General features: G+C 43.7%; 1 protein-coding gene across 1 annotated transcript in view; it reads left to right on the top strand.

Moving 5' to 3' along the window:
• LOC141272981 (uncharacterized) overlaps positions 1-16,044 on the top strand; it is a 57,123-nt gene extending 41,079 nt beyond the window's left edge. Inside the window, exons 2-7 of the mRNA XM_073684276.1 lie at positions 3,296-3,443; positions 3,565-3,744; positions 3,828-3,951; positions 4,033-4,082; positions 4,293-4,395; positions 14,060-16,044. Coding sequence (XP_073540377.1) covers positions 3,366-3,443; positions 3,565-3,744; positions 3,828-3,951; positions 4,033-4,082; positions 4,293-4,395; positions 14,060-15,648 — 2,124 coding nt within the window. The 5' untranslated portion in view covers positions 3,296-3,365 and the 3' untranslated portion in view covers positions 15,649-16,044. The remainder of the gene's footprint in view (positions 1-3,295; positions 3,444-3,564; positions 3,745-3,827; positions 3,952-4,032; positions 4,083-4,292; positions 4,396-14,059) is intronic.
• Positions 16,045-17,827: the final 1,783 nt, after the last annotated feature.

Here is a 17,827-nt window from a genome sequence, read left to right as displayed (position 1 = left end):
TGTCCCTCAGCCGGGTTAGTATCCCTGCAACAGTCCTCCCCCCAGGTGGCCAGGACTTTACCTCCCTTTGGGCTGCCCCGGTTAATTGGGCCACCAGGATGCTCACTTTTTGCTCTTCTGTGAGGGGATACACCTGGAAGAGGCTATCCAGCTTTTCTCTAAAGTCATGCAGGGTATGGGACTCCCCTGAGTACTGGGGTAGCCAGGCCGCTCCCGGGATATAGGGCATGGTGAAAGGCATGACTGCAGCAGCGGTGGCGCTGGTGGGGGTTGAGGCAGTGAAGCTCTCCTCCGTATCCGACATCTTCCTCCCCCCTAGTGGACCGTGGCCTACCTTGCGATGATCCTCTTCCGTAGGCCGCGGCTCCGCAGTGGATCGTCAGGGTTGAGGACCTTCCGTCGCGCTCCTGTGACGTCGGCGTCTGCTGGGCTCCTTCCAGGACCTTACGCAACGTCTGGACGTGAGGCGGGGCTTCAGTTCTCGCGCGCTTTCGGAGTCCACGCCCCTCTTCTTCCCGCGCGGCGTCTTCAAGATGGCGTCCAACGGCGGGAAAACTCCATGGATGGCGGGAAGAAGGCAGAAGATGGCGCCGGATGGCGGGAAAACTTTGCGGATGGCGGGAAGAAGGTAGAAGATGGCGCCGGATGGCGGGAAACCTCCACGGATGGCGGGAATCTTCACCACTGGTAAGTTTGAACAGTCTTTTTCAGGCACGCAGTACCCGGTGGTTGCGGGCACGAGAATCCTGCCGACTACGCCAAAAGTTGACGCACCCCTGGGCCTGTGTCGCACAGCGTTGCGCATGCAGGAGCTTACCCGGAGCCGGATCTGTTGAGGGTTGTAGTCTCGTGGCGATGACCCGGTCCGTGCCCAGGGAGTCAGACTAAGTGGCGTTGTATTAGCGGTAGATGTTGGACGACTACGCCACCCGTTGAATGCAGCGAAGGAGCTGCCGCTGCAGGGCAGACCGCTGAGGCCGGTGGTAGGATTGTGCAGCGTGGTAGTATCACCCCCAACGGGAGGGGTATGGCCTCAGGGCAGCCGACGTGGATGATGGGGGTAGCAGGAATCACTCAGAGACGATGCGGTGTAGTTCAGGGTCTTTACTGGTGATAAAGATAGACCCTTCCGGAGTACTGGCTAGCGATCGGGGCCTGGTCAGTCCTTGAGCAGATGGGATCTCCCCTGGCCAGGCGGAGTTGTAGGCCTCCCAAACTGACTGTACTCTTCTGGCTACCTTGCTAGAGGCGGGTATAAGTAGCCCACGTCCCTGAGTGTACCGTGTGGTGCTCACCCGTATGGCCGGTGACTCGGGGCCTTCTAGTGGCGTCCGCTCCACGACGGCGGTGCTGGTCCCACGCGTGTGACCGTGCCTTCGGGTTTCTTGGCCAGAGGACCTGAAATCCCCTGCCGGGCGGTTTCTGCTGCTGGGTAAAGATTAGTCCCCACAGCCTCGGACTCCGGGTCCGGTGATAGCTTCTCAGTCAGGGCGAGCTCTGCAGCTGCCAGCCCCTGACTCTTTATAGCACTGCTCCCACAGAGCTCCTGATGTTCTTCTCCTATATCTGCTGCTCTTCTCTGTCTCTACTTCTTCTCTACTCACTAACCCTGCCTCAGCCCTAGGTTTATATAGGGGAAGTTCTTCCCCTCCCAGGACTGGGCAGGAGGTGTGGCATGCATAGGATCCCTGACCAAGAGACCTCCCACCTGCTCTCAGACGTAATATCTCTATCACTGTGGCAACCAGACCCCTGGGGTGTCACACTTGTATCTCATTGCAGTAGCAGTTCCTGTCTGAACTGTATCCTAGCCTGTTACCTGTTTTTCTCTATGTCCGTACCTTCCCTTTTCCTGCAGTATCTGAACTTGCACCTAACTCCAACTCGTTGTCTCTGTACTTCTGTTTGTGAGTTTTGTGTCCACTCGCTACTTCATAGTAAGTACCTTGTGTGTATCTGGTTCTGCTTGTCCCTTTTCCCTTCCTCCGTATCCACCTCCTGTGTTCTAGCCATCTTCCTGCATTTTCCAGTCTATTCCATGTGAACAGAGCCCTGTTCTCTCTGCCTGCACCTTCAGCCCTGTTCTGCTCTTCCTTGCCCACCGCACCTGCGGTTTCTCTCTGCTCTAACTTGCCCACCGCACCGGTGGTTTCTCTCTGCTCTGCCTTACCCACCGCACCGGCGGTTTCTCTCTACTCTGCCTTACCCACCGCTCCGGTGGTTTCTCTCTGCTCTGCCTTGTCCACCGCTCCGGCGGTTCCGCTCTGCTCTGCCTTGCCCACCACACCCACGGTTTTCGCTTTACTCTGCTTGACTATCGCATCTGCGGCTCTGTACCTGTCTCCCAGTCTGTACTGGACCCTATCCAGCCTGCTCTCCAACCTGCTAGTACCTCCCTGTCTGCACTCCAGCCGTAGTTGCCAGTATCTCCCTGTCTGCACTCCAGCCGTGCTTGCCAGTATCTCCCTGTCTGCACTCCAGCCGTGCTTGCCAGTGCCCACCTGTCTGCATACCAGCCGTGCTTGCCAGTACCCACCTGTCTGCAAACCAGCCTTGCTTGCCAGTGCCCACCTGTCTGAATACCAGCCGTGCCTGCCAATACCCACCTGCCTGTATGCCAGTCTAACCAGCCTGTTCCTGCATTCCCTGGTTTGGGTCAACAACTGTGACCGGGTTCTGACCTGGAGTCGCACCTGGTCCCTCTCCTCGGTTCCTCCTTGGTCCACGGAGTCGACTAAGCCAGGCACTCCTCGGTTCATGGTACAGTGGGATCACTAATCACGCTCACGCCAGTCAGTCCGGGCGCGAGCGTAACAGCTTTCCAAAGTTTTTACCACATAAACTGACAGTGGTCAGAATAATAAAATTTGGCCTAGTCAGAAAGCTGAAAACAGACTGGGAAGTAAAGGAGTTAACAGCTGCAAGCGGAACTGTGCTCTATTCGCTGCTTTTAAAGGCAGCTGATGGGTGAATAACACCGCCATTAGCTGCCGGGAAAGATGTGGACTCTGCTTCTGAACCTGCATCACAGATTGGGACAAGATGTATTCTGTGAAACTACTGTACTTCATATGTCGGCAAGGTGTGAATGATGTCATTGTTGTATAACTTAATGACGTTGTTATGTATGTGACATGACCATTATTGCCGTTGATGGTATTCCGCAGTTTCGTGCATGCAGTACATACTGATATCAGCACTCCACTCAGTGATTGGCTGCAGCCATCATGTGCAGATGTGACCAACTGACATAACGTGTGTCATTTTTATATCGTCTCGTCTTCTTTCTATTTAGGTTCCTTCAAAAAAGGATCCTCTGCTAATAAATTCTATACGAAATTACTTTTCCGATTGACTCGTCAAGGATGAATAAGGACAGAGACAAGATGGGGGAGAAGATATTAAACCTCACCCTGGAGATAATCTTCCATCTCACTGGAGAGGTGAGAGGTTCTGATGTCATCACTTGACATCATTATCTATGGGAATAACAGGTGATATGACCGGAGAGGTGATGAACTCTGGAAATGTCTGTAGTGATATTATTAATGTCTCCACACTCAGGATTACACAGTAGTGAAGAAGACCTCTAGTGATCGCTGTCAGGACCCTGTGTCTGAAGGACTTGGAGGAACCTTGAGCCCAATCCCGGGGCCTCCACCTCACCCCCGGATACATGAGGACATCAATGACCAGAAGATCCTAGAACTCACCAACAAGATGATTGAGCTGCTGACTGGAGAGGTGACACTGCTGGGAATGCTGGGACATTATACAGGACGGCACTGGAGGATTCTAGGTGATGACAGTATCCTTGTGTGTGTCAGGTTCCTATAAGGTGTCAGGACGTCACCGTCTATTTCTCCATGGAGGAGTGGGAGTATCTAGAAGGACACAAGGATCGGTACAAGGAGGTGATGATGGAGGATCACCGGCCCCGCACATCACCAGGTAATAGACAGGACTAAATCCACACGGCCTATAATTCTCTGTATGTAATAATGATGTCAGTCCTGTCTGTGTCTCCTGCAGGTCTCTCCAGTAAGAGGACAACCCCAGAGAGATGTCCCGCTCCTCCTCCTGCACAGGACCATCAGGTAGATGGAGATCTCCCCTATGATGTGTAGACGGCTGTGACCTCCTTGTGTTCAGTCTTGTCTTCTCCTCCAGTATTAGATGTTTTATACTTGTGTAATGAGAGCGGTGGAGACGGCAGGATCACAGCTGACCACAGACATGGCCGGATCTTCTCACCATTATTCCCGGGGACTTTTACAATATTTGTTTTGCAGCTTTTGGATCCGGATAAAGATCTGAACAATATTAATGCTCCAGAGAGAAATGTGAGGGGCGATCAGCGGTGTAAAGAGGAGCCTCCTACAGATAACCGCTCAGGTGAGGAGTTTTACACTGTGTGCAGAATTATTAGGCAAATGCGTATTTTGCTCACATGATACTTTTTATACATGTTGTCCTACTCCAAGCTGCATATTCTTGAGAGCCAACTACCAATTAAGTAAATCTGGTGATGTGCATCTCTGTAATGAGGAGGGGTGTTGACTAATGACATCAACACCCTATATAAGGTGTGCTTAATTATTAGGCAACTTCCTTTCCTTTGGCAAAATGGGTCAGAAGAGAGATTTGACGGGCTCTGAAAAGTCACAATTGTGAGATGTCTTGCAGAGGGATGCAGCAGTCTTGAAATTTCCAAACTTTTGAAGTGTGATCACCGAACAATCAAGCGTTTCATGGCAAATAGACAACAGGGTCGCAAGAAGCGTGTTGGCCAAAAAAGGCGCAAAATAACTGCCCATAAATTGAGGAAAATAAAGCGTGAAGCTGCCAAGATGCCATTCGCCACCAGTTTTGCCATATTTCAGAGCTGCAACGTTACTGGAGTATCAAAAAGCACAAGGTGTGCGATAGTCAGGGACATGGCCAAGGTAAGGAAGGCTGAAAAATGACCACCTTTGAACAAGAAACATAAGATAAAACGTCAAGAATGGGCCAAGAAATATCTTAAGACTGATTTTTCAAAGGTTTTATGGACTGATGAAATGAGAGTGACTGACTCTTGATGGGCCAGATGGATGGACCAGAGGCTGGATCAGTAAAGGGCAGAGAGCTCCACTCCGACTCAGACGCCAGCAAGGTGGAGGTGGGGTACTGGTATGGGCTGGTATCATCAAAGATGAACTTGTGGGACCTTTTCGGGTTGAGGATGGAGTGAAGCTCAACTCCCAGACCTACTGCCAGTTTCTGGAAGACAATTTCTTCAAGCAGTGGTACAGAAAGAAGTCAGTATCGTTCAAGAAAAACATGATTTTCATGCAGGACAATGCTCCATCACATGCATCCAACTACTCCACAGCGTGGCTGGCCAGTAAAGGTCTAAAAGAAGAAAAAATAATGACATGGCCCCCTTGTTCACCTGATCTGAACCCCACAGAGAACCTGTGGTCCATCATAAAATGTGAGATCTACAGGGAGGGAAAACAGTACACCTCTCGGAACAGTGACTGGGAGGCTGTGGTGGCTGCTGCACGCAACGCTGATCGAAAACAGATCAAGCAACTGACAGAATCTATGGATGGAGGCTGCTGAGTGTCATCATAAAGAAAGGTGGCTATATTCATCACTAATTTTTTTGGTTTTTGTTCTTGCATGTCAAAAATGTTTATTTCTAAATTTTGTGCACTGATATTGGTTTACCTGGTGAAAATAAAAAAGTGAGATGGGATTATATTTGGTTTTATTAAGTTGCCTAATAATTCTGCACAGTAATAGTTACCTGCACAAACAGATATCCTCCTAAGATAGCCAAATCTAAAAAAAAACCACTCCAACTTCCAAAAATATTAAGCTTCGATATTTATGAGTCTTTTCGGTTGATTGAGAACATAGTTGTTGATAAATAATAAAAATAATCCTGTAAAATACAACTTGCCTAATAATTCTGCACACAGTGTAGATGAATATTCACTGTTCAGCCACAATCTGAATAGATAATAATGTGATCCTGTTATATGTGATGTCACAGGTCGTGCATTTATAATATGGATGATAATATACAGCTGGAGATGAATTATACTTATGTGAGCGGCCGATTTCTTCATCATCTGATGTCAGTTCTGATGAAGGAAAGAATTAGCCTAATTTGTGACTCAGAAACCATTAGCTCCTATTAATCTCATGTCAGTGTTTGGTGACAGAATACAGAACATGGAGACGTCCCCCCAAATAACCGTGACTGACAGCCGGGCTATGGCCATAATGATTGGGAGGGAAGATAACTCTGATCTTAGTCTTTACTAGTGATGATCGAGCGTGTTCTATTAACCCTTTCCAGGAAGCACGCCCCGGTGCTCGCCGAGTATTTTGGCTTGCCTAGTGAACAGGCTATCTCTGCATGTGTCACAGCTGTATAATAGCCGTGAGACTTGCCGGCGCGGCAACAATAAATGATACGCTGAGCAAGCCAAAATACTCGGCGAGCACCCGGGCGTGCTTCCTGGAAAGGGTTAATAGAACACGCTTCATCATCATTTGTCTTTACCCCTAAGATAGGTTTTTAGACAATAGAGGGGAATTTCTCTGCCACCCTTGAGTTTTTCGTTTCGAAAAATGAAAGTGCACAGGGATAAAAAAAACAATTAAAACCTTTTATTGTTACAAAACTTGGATTTGCTTTGTGAAAGAAAAAAAAACCACTTGTATAGTGTAACCCCGATAAGAAAAATTAATACATTATTTTGACAGTTCCTTTTCCAAAAAATAAATGAGTTATGCATCTACAGCTGCCCCCAAAAGGGTTAAATCAAAAATTGTGAATCATCCGGAATAAGAATAATCAGACAACGCGGCTCTCGGAACTGAGTACGGTATTTTCTTTCCATGAGATTTGGAATGTTTGTGGAAAAGTTGTAAAACCGATAACAAACTAATAGTATCTGTATATATATTAGTTATTATTATTAGGTCTCGATGTTACTTGGATTCAATTGTAAAAAAAAAACAATTCCGCCATTATTTTTTGAGTGTTGTTTTTTATGTAAAATAAACTGGCGACAGGATTCTCAATCTCCGCTCAGTGTGAATACGGTGATTGTGTCACTAGTTTTTGAGCCTCATAACGTCTTTATCTTTCCATCGATGGAGATGTGTGAGGACTTGTGTTATGTTGTGAGCTGCAGTGTATAATGGCGCCACATTGGGGACACTTATTCTATTTTTTTCCCTTTTTTTTGAGAAATTAGATAACTCCAAAATGGCAGTTTAGGTGTTCGCTTTTTCTAAAAACTCCTATGGTAATTACTGTACAATTAATTTAATTTTAGATTTTGATCAGACTTTTATGGACGTGAAAATATCAAATGTGATTAATTTCTTATTGTTTTCAATTTCTTTCTTTTTGGGAAAAGATGGGAGGATTTTAAACACTTGTGTGTGTAATATATATACAGTATATCTATTGTAGGGGTTCACGCTCTCAGGTAGCAGCTTGTAACACAAAGCCACAAGGTTTTTATATCAGAAACTGAATAATGTTTCTTTCCACTGGTTGCACAGTGCCAAAATCAAAACCATAAGCATGAAATCCCTAGCCTTGTCCAGGTGCAAACCAAACAATACAGACCCGGGCTACCTCAGACATGGCTGAACTAATCCCAGTTCGGTCACACAAAACAAGTATTGTCCATTGCAGCCTCTAATATGTGCAGCTTCGTGCACATGGTCTTTGCCGGCTCTTCTCAGAGAATTTCTGGCTTGTCTCTCTGTGGCTCCAACACAAATCCAGTCTGCTCAGCTGACTTCCTCGGGTGAACACAAGGCCTGGTTCTAGTCACAGCTATCCATGTGAACCTAATCCTGGTTGGTGTATCATATAGTTCACATCTCCCACTTTTTGCCCCACTTCATAGGATTCCTTCCACTTGTTAAGGAACTTACTCTCCACTGTGGGCACTAACACAAGTACCCAATTCCCAGGCTTAAATTGTCTCACTCAAGCCGACCGATTATACCCCTGGATTGTGCCTCTTGTGCCTTGAGGAGGTGCTCTTTTTATGTCAATCTGGGCCATGAGATTGTTCTTGGCGTCTCCATAGATACACCTTACTCCCAGACTCTTCCCAGGGACTTGCACATGCGGAAAAGTGGCCATTACCAGGGACACCAAACTTCTTGAGTCCAGTTACAGTCACACATCATTTAGTTACCTGGCACAGCTGCGGTCTCTCACCAGGTTGAGTTACTAAACTGCACGCGGGAAGTGCAAAATATGAGAAGTGTCGGCCTTCGAAGCAGTCCATCATTTCTGAGACCAACGGACAATGGGCTGCTATATGACATCTCCAACAGACAATGGTACAAGATGTACCCCTTGATCCTGGCTCTAACCCCTCCTGGGTCTTTGGGCACCCCTCATACGTGGTCTTGGGCCCCTTCTTTTGTGTATCTCAGAAGGTGGCATCAGGCTCCCTTGATTGCTCAGGGAGTTCTCTACAGCCAAGTATCTTTCCACAAGGCTCACAAGGTCATCTGCATTTTGTGGATCTTCTTGGTAACCCAGCTTTGAACAGATTTTTTTTTTTTAGTGAGTAGATAAATCAATCCACTACCACTCTTTCCATGATCTCTGCTGGAGAGTAGGTCTCAGGCTGCAGCCATTTTTACACCAGGTGTCAAAGGTTGAACATCTAGGACCCAGGAGGCCTGTCCCTTTGGTAGCACCAGAGGTGCACCGGTTGCACCCTAACTACCAGGGTTACGCCCAAACAAGCCATAATCTCCTCCTTCAGCTTGTCATAGTCCTTGGCATCCTGCAGGGCAAGGTTGTAGTATGCGTTTTGCAGTACCCCAGTAAGGTATGGAGTTTGGGCCTCTGCCCATTGCTCTGAGAGCAGTTTCTCCTTGTCTGCCACCCTCTCAGAAACAGTCAGGAAAGCCTCTATGTAGTCTTTTTCTGCAAGGCCTCCTGTACTGTTTGCCTCAAACGGATACTTTCACTTTGGCTGGTGACAAATGCAGTCGTCTTGGTCCAGGCAATTTCTGCCAAGGTAGCCATCTGCTGCTGATGCTGATTTTGCAACTGCTGGATCAGAAATTTTTTGGTTTGTTGTTGGGCCTGTTGCTGCTGCTGGTCCTGTTTCTACTGCTGTTGTAACTGCAGATTGACCTGGACCAGTTGCTTAAGAATATCCTTCATGCTTTCAGACTGTGTCCACAATGCTGTAGCTGCCTTTACCAAGGACATTCAGTCTTTAAGCTGTAATCATCTTTGCTTTCTGGGACTTCATGGCTCGCAATCAAAAAACAATTGTAGGGGTTTACACTCTTTAGTAGCCTCTTATCACACGAAGCCACAGGGTTTTTATATCAAAAGCAGAATAATGTTTATTTCCTTTTGGTTGCACAGTGCCAAAAACAAAACCATAAATATAAAATCCCTATCCTTGTGCAGGTACTGACTAAACAATACAGACACGGCTGATCTAGTCTCAGTTCATTCACAACAAAACAGCTATCATTCATAGCAACAAGATTGACAAAAAACATTGGATTACGTTTGAAACACGTTGCTTTCTGTCACACCTTTGTGGATGATATTTTACTAGGGTCTGGAAAACCTTTTCACCTTTTTTCTCTTCCAATTTACATGAATAGTCGGATCATGCTTTCCGTGCATGCTGAACTCCAACTATTGGTGAGCTGGCTTACTCCATTTCTACTTACAACCAGAGATACTTGCAGTTTGGTGCACACAAGCTGTGCAGACTCTTCTCAGAGAGATTCTGGCTTGTCTCGCTCCAGCTCCAACACCATCCACTCTGCTCAGCTCCCCCAGCTGACTGACCAGTGAACACATTGCCTGGTTCTAGTCATAGATATCCAGGTGCACCTAAACAGGACCTGTAGTGCTAGGATTTAACCCCTAACCTAACTACCTTTCCTACACTATATACAATATATGTGTAACTATGTGTGTTTGTGTAATATATGTATACAGTATATGTGTATATATACTTATGTGTGTAAAATATAGTAAATATGTGTATGCAATATATACATATACATTATATATATATATATATATATATATATATATATATATATATATAATCAGTACAGACCAAAAGTTTGGACACACCTCATTTAAAGATTTTTCTGTATTTTCATGACTTTGAAAATTGTACATTCACACTGAAGGCATCAAAACTATGAATTAACACATGTGGAATTATATACTTAACAAAAAAGTGTGAAACAACTGAAAATATGTCTTATATTCTAGGTTCTTCAAAGTAGCCACCTTTTGCTTTGATGACTGCTTTGCACACTCTTGGCATTCTCTTGATGAGCTTCAAGAGGTAGTCACCGGAATGGTTTTCACTTCACAGGTGTGCCCTGTCAGGTTTAATAAGTGTGATTTCTTGCCTTATAAATGGGGTTGGGACCATCAGTTGTGTTGTGTAGAAGTCAGGTGGATACACAGCTGATAGTCCTACTGAATAGACTGTTAGCTGCTTTTTTTCTTGCCATAATACAAATTCTAAGTAAAGAAAAATGAGTGGCCATCATTACTTTAAGAAATGAAGGTCAGTCAGTCCGAAAAATTGGGCAAACTTTGAAAGTGTCCCCAAGTGCAGTTGCAAACACCATCAAGCGCTATGAAGAAACTGGCTCACAAGAGGACCGCCCCAGGAAAGGAAGACCAAGAGTCACCTCTGCTTCTGAGGACAAGTTTATCCGAGTCATCAGCCTCAGAAATCGCAGGTTAACAACAGCTCAGATTAGAGACCAGGTCAATGCCACACAGAGTTCTAGCAGCAGACACATCTCTACAACAACTGTTAAGAGGAGACTTTGTGCAGCCGGCCTTCATGGTAAAATAGCTGCTAGGAAACCACTGTTAAGGACAGGCAACAAGCAGAAGAGACTTGTTTGGGCTAAAGAACACAAGGAATGGACATTAGACCAGTGGAAATCTGTGCTTTGGTCTGATGAGTCCAAATTTGAGTTCTTTGGTTCCAACCACCGTGTCTTTGTGCGACGCAGAAAAGGTGAACGGATGGACTCTACATGCCTGGTTCCCAGCGTGAAGCATGGAGGAGGAGGTGTGATGGTGTGGGGGGTGCTTTGCTGGTGACACTGTTGGGGATTTATTCAAAATTGAAGGCATACTGAACCAGCATGGCTACCACAGCATCTTGCAGCGGCATGCTATTCCATCCGGTTTGTGTTTAGTTGGACCATCATTTATTTTTCAACAGGACAGTGACCCCAAACACACCTCCAGGCTGTGTAAGGGCTATTTGACCAAGAAGGAGAGTGATGGGGTGCTACTCCAGATGACCTGGCCTCCACAGTCACCAGACCTGAACCCAATCGAGATGGTTTGGGGTGAGCTGGACCGCAGAGTGAAGGAAAAAGGGCCAACAAGTGCTAAGCATCTCTGGGAACTCCTTGAAGATTGTTGGAAGACCATTTCCGGTGACTACCTCTTGAAGCTCATCAAGAGAATGCCAAGAGTGTGCAAAGCAGTCATCAAAGCAAAAGGTGGCTACTTTGAAGAACCTAGAATATAAGACATATTTTCAGTTGTTTCACACTTTTTTGTTAAGTATATAATTCCACATGTGGTAATTCATAGTTTTGATGCCTTCAGTGTGAATGTACAATTTTCATAGTCATGAAAATACAGAAAAATCTTTAAATGAGAAGGTGTGTCCAAACTTTTGGTCTGTACTGTATACCATAAGCGTGTGTTTGTATATATTTACATTTGTTTTATTAATTTAACTATTTTTATTATTCATTTTTTAGTCTTACTACTTTAGTTTAAAGGGAATCTGTCATTAGGCCTTTCCCACCTGATCAGCAGTGCAGCTTATCATAGGGTCATAGACCCTGATTCCAATGATGTTTCTCTTATTTGGGCTTATTGCTGTAGTTTTGATAATATCATGGGGATTATCACTGGAGGACTAGTAAACCTGCTGCCAGGTAGTCCAGCTTATTCATAAGCTGTGTATAACCCCGCCCCACCTCTGATTGGCAGCAGACCATGAAGTCCAGACAAATATAAATGAAGTACCAGGACTGATGCTCGGATATAGCGGGGCCGGTTTCCTCAACAGCAGAACATATTAAAAAGAGAAAAAATCCAGCACCAAATAAAAGAAAAATTGCTTATGAATAAAAATGCTATTTATTTAGATCCATTAAAATACAATGAAGTGCATTAAAAATTAATGAAATGTGCACTCTATAGTATTTTAACGGATCTAAATAAATGAGATTTTTAGCCATAAGAAACTTTTCCTTTATTTGGTGCTGGATTTTTTCTCTTTTTTGACGAGCTTTCTGTGTAAACTGTATATGGTCAGACAGCTGCCAATCAGTGGTGCGGACGGAGTTATACAGAGCTCAACAGTAAGATAACTGCTAGATCTGCAGCAGAGAAAGCAGGGATTTTATCAAGATGACAGCAAGCAACTCAGTAAGTGTCATATTCCTGGAATCAGGGTTTCTGCCCCTACATTATGCTGTTCAACCTAGTGACAGATTCCCTTTACCCATTGCAGCTGCGTCTAAATGATTAAACAGCAGTGAATGGAGCTAGCTCCGGTTGCTGCTGGTAAAGGCAGGAGCGGCTGTATAATGAATGTATCATTTTAGTGTATCCACTCCTAGAGTAAAGTGATGGAAAAAGTATAAAACTTCAGGCTTCTTTGTAGATGATTTCTCTTTGGTGTACCCTTTGTAAGGCAGCACTAGTCATCATAATGGGGGATACTCGCTGCACCGGGTCAATTAATGCACACCAGCAATGTCTTTCCGGTATTTCACAATGCTGCAGTTTATTGCACTTCATAAACCACAGTTCACACATATAATGTCCACGAGCCCAAGTGGCAAACAGGCCCACTTGGCCCAGGTTACAGCCTTCAGCAAGGTAATACTTTAGCAATGTCCATACAAGTGTCCATATAACAAAGTGTATTACCTTTGCCGGGTTTTAGCTGCTGCTGTCCATTTAATCCGCCACCACTGTGGCTTTAAGGCTTTCCCGGGTGGGGGTCTCTAGCCGTCGTCCCGTCTAAGGCTACTGGAATGTTTCACTCACACACATCCAGTCTGCGCCTTTCCAGACTCTTCACCAAGCCGCTGCCTTCCAAGGCCACTGGCATCTACACAAGATCCAGCCTCGACCTTTCAGGCTGCCAGACTTCACTGTATCACGGTGTCCCACACACACGGGAACAGGCCTCACGCCCAACACACCGAACACACCTGTCTCCCATCAAGCAGGGTTTATATATCCATCCCGTGCACACACACACACAGACAGGACCTTGCTGATGTCACAGTCATGTGATCAGACAGACATTCTGTGCGCGCAGGACCTGTGCTATGTCACAATCATGTGACCAGTCACCTAAGGGGGAAGGTACATGGTCAGGTAAAACACATCCTGGACCATTACCGTAATGCCAGCAAGTCGCTGCATTACACCTTGTATACAGTCCTACTACATATATGCCCGTGTTATCAATCACATGACTATTCATTTCATTATACACCCTTTATCCAGGTGTGTACATCACAGGGTTCCTCAGTGAGATCCTTTGATCGGTTTTCTTTGACCATGACCATACTTCTCCTCCCCTTTGCTATGCTCTGTGCTAAAGTAAATGTAGCAGACATGACAGAGATTGTGTGAGATGGACGCCCCCCGCAGCTCTGACCTACAGGTTCACTTATGATTCTCCACCAGGTAATTTACTAGAGAAGAGCGGTGACCGACATGAGACATATGAAACATGAAGATGTCTTCAACACAGAAGGAGAAAACTGTAACATCGTGACCTAGTGCTTCCTGCTCTGACATTGTGATCTGTTTTGCAATTAAGTTATTTTGCAATTATTTTAGTCAGTTAATAAGTGATTTTTTTTATTTTTATAAATCTCTTCTTTATAATGTCATAAAACATTAATATAATTATGGAGGTTATATTGCTAAAAGATAATCTAATTAGTTTTATTTTTGCAGATGACTGTACCAGGAACCCAGAGGGACATCCAGTATCTTCACATTTTAATGCAGATGATTGTAAAATCATTCAATATGCCTATGAGGAGAATGCCAATATTGAAGATATAACCTCCGCCCCTCATATCCAAAATGTATCATCTGATCCTTTTACACAGATCCTATCTCCTGATTCATCACAGACTGTAAAGCAAAATAGAAAAGACAGACTGGGTGTTGAACATCAAAAAGTTCCCATAGGGGAAAAGCCATATTTATGTTTAGAATGTGGGAAATGTTTTAACCAGAAACGTACTCTTAAAAAACATCAAAGGATTCACACAGGGGAGAAGCCATTTTCATGTTCACAATGTGGGAAATCTTTTACCAAAAAAACAATTCTTATTAAACATCAAAGAATTCACACAGGGGAGAAGCCATTTTCATGTTTAGAATGTGGAAAATGTTTTACCACGAAACAATATCTTGTAACACATCAGAGAATTCACACTGGGGAGAAGCCATTTTCATGTTTAAAATGTGAGAAATGTTTTAACCAAAAAATAACTCTTATTGGACATCAAAGAATTCACACAGGGGAGAAGCTGTTTTCATGTTCACAATGTGGGAAATGTTTTACCAGGAAAAAAGATCTTGTTAAACATCAAAGAATTCACACAGGGGAGAAGCCATTTTCATGTTCACAATGTGGGAAATGTTTTACCAGGAAAAAAGATCTTGTTAAACATCAAAGAATTCACAAAGGGGAGAAGCCATTTTCATGTTCACAATGTGGGAAATCTTTTACCCAAAAAACAATTCTTATTAAACATCAAAGAAATCACACCACAGGGGAGAAGCCATTTTCCTGTTTAGAATGTGGAAAATGTTTTACCACGAAACAATATCTTCTTACTCATCAGAGAATTCACACAGGGGAGAAGCCATTTTCATGCTCACAATGTGGAAAATGTTTTAACCAAAAAATAAATCTTATTGGACATCAAAAAATTCATACAGGAGAGAAGCCATTTTCATGTTTAGAATGTGGAAAATGTTTTAACCACAAAATATCTCTTATTGGACATCAAAAAATTCACACAGGGGAGAAGCCATTTTCATGTTTAGAATGTGGAAAATGTTTTACTTTGAAACAGACTTTACTTAATCATCAGAGAATTCACACAGGGGAGAAGCGATTTTCATGTTCACAATGTGGAAAATGTTTTAGCACGAAACAAAATCTAGTTACACATCAGATAACTCACACAGGAGAGAAGCCATTTTCATGTGAGGAATGTGGAAAATGCTTTACCCAGAAATCACATCTTAAAACACATCAAATGATTCACACAGGGGAGAAACCATTTTCATGTTCACAATGTGGGAAATGTTTTAACCAAAAAACCACTCTTATTGAACATCAAAAAATTCACACAGGGGAGAAGCCATTTTCATGTTTAGAATGTGGAAAATGTTTTGCCATGAAACAATATCTTCTTAATCATCAGAGAATTCACACTGGGAAGAAGCCATTTTCATGTGAGGAATGTGGAAAATGCTTTATCCAGAAAACACATCTGGTAAAACATGAGAGAATTCACAGATAAGGAAAGCTGTATTCATGTTCAGAATGTGGGAAATGTTTTGAACAGAAATCTCACCTGGTTAGACATCAAAGAATTCACACAGGGGAGAAACAATTTTCATGTTCACAATGTGGGAAATATTTCAACCAGAAAAATAATCTTATTGGACACCAAAGGATTCCCACAGGGTAAAAGCCATTTTCATGCCCCAAATGTAGAAAATGTTTTTGCCAAAAATCACATCTTGGTAGACAGGAAAGAATTCACAGAAAGGGAAACCAGTTTCATGTTTTGAATGTTGAAAATTTTTCACTATTAGATCAGATCTTGTTAAACATCAATCAACTTACAAGGGAAATTTTTTTTTTAGATTTTAGAGTCCTCAGTGGTTGATACCTTTTAATGACTAACTGAAAAGATGGTAACAAATTGCAAGCTTTCGAGACTACTCAGGTCTCTTCATCAGGCTAGTATAACGCAAAATCTGAAGAGTCACATATTTATACACAATAAGACACACAAGAGAAAAAAAAATGCAATAGGTAAGACAGGTGATGAAAAGCAGAGTTATTATGGAAGAAATAAACAGTTCTGGCTTTAAATATTTTAGCAGCTAATAGATAAGGAGTGTGAAGGTTTTATTGTCCTGTGTCCAGTGTTGTGATGACCTCACAGGTCTGAGAGTCTGAGGAGCACATTCCTTAGTTGATGTAGAATGACATAAATCCATGCGACACATTCATTCCTGCTCTGAAAGTGTTAAAGGTCACCATCAGTTTATATTCTGAGACTCTTCTTTCTCTCTGAGATGTGAAGTTACCTTTTAATACCAGTAATTTCATATCTTTTATGCTGTGATCAGGGGAACAAAAATGCTTGGCTACAGGCAGATCTATTCTTTTTTCTTTTATTGTGTGGCGATGATGATTCATCCTTGTTCTAAGTTTTTGCCCTGTCTCCCCTACATAAAGACCCCCAGCTGGACATTTGGTACATATAATTAAGTACACTACATTAGATGTGATACAGCTGATCGTACCTGGGATCTTATAGTCCTGATGTGAATTGGGGATCTTTATCTTGTCTGTGGTCGTTATACATGGACAGCTTTTACATTTTTTCTGGTTGCAAGGAAAGGTTCCTGTAGCTGGAGGAGATGACAGGGAGCTTCTGACAATGATGCTTCTTAGATTTGGGGGCTGCCTGAAACACAGAAGTGGGGTGTCTGTAAATATGGATTGTAATCGGGCATCTTTTTGTAGTAAGGGTTGTAGTTTCCGTGCAGCTCTTCTTAGCGCCTCCAGATTTGGATTGTAGGTGACTACTAGAGGCACCCTGTTGCTTTCTTGTTTAGTTTTGTAATGTAGGAGATGATTCCTTGATATTCTGGTGGCTCTTGTAATCTGGTTCTCAATTGTTCTCGGATGGTAGCCCTGTTTCAAAAAGGTCTTTCTGAGGCCATCGAGGTGTTTGTCTCTATCCATCTGGTTGGAACAAATCCGATTGTATCTGATGGCTTGGCTGTAAACAATAGAGTTTTTTATGTGTTTTGGATGGAAACTGTCCCATTTAAGGTATGTAGGACGGTCGATTGGTTTCCGGTACAAGGATGTCTCTATTTCATTGTTCTGTATCTTGATGATGGTGTCCAAAAAGTTAATTTCAGTACAGGAGTAGTTGAGTGTTAGGTTGATGGTGGGATGAAATCGATTAAAGTGTTCATGGAACGTCTTCAGCTTGATGGCCTCAGAAAGACCTTTTTGAAACAGGGCTACCATCCGAGAACAATTGAGAACCAGATTACAAGAGCCACCAGAATATCGAGGAATCATCTCCTACATTACAAAACTAAACAAGAAAGCAACAGGGTGCCTCTAGTAGTCACCTACAATCCAAATCTGGAGGCGCTAAGAAGAGCTGCACGGAAACTACAACCCTTACTACAAAAAGATGCCCGATTTACAATCCATATTTACAGACCCCCCACTTCTGTGTTTCAGGCAGCCCCCAAATCTAAGAAGCATCATTGTTAGAAGCTCCCTGTCATCTCCACCAGCTACAGGAACCTTTCCTTGCAACCAGAAAAAATGTAAAAGCTGTCCATGTATAACGACCACAGACTATTAAAGATCCCCAATTCACATCAGGACTATAAGATCCCAGGTACGATCAACTGTATCACATCTAATGTAGTGTACTT

Source organism: Phyllobates terribilis, unplaced genomic scaffold (genome assembly GCF_046119375.1).
Source record: "Phyllobates terribilis strain yellow unplaced genomic scaffold, ASM4611937v1 Scaffold_1__5_contigs__length_1240528914, whole genome shotgun sequence".
Taxonomy (NCBI): domain Eukaryota; kingdom Metazoa; phylum Chordata; class Amphibia; order Anura; family Dendrobatidae; genus Phyllobates; species Phyllobates terribilis.
This window is presented reverse-complemented; position numbering and strand designations above follow the sequence as displayed.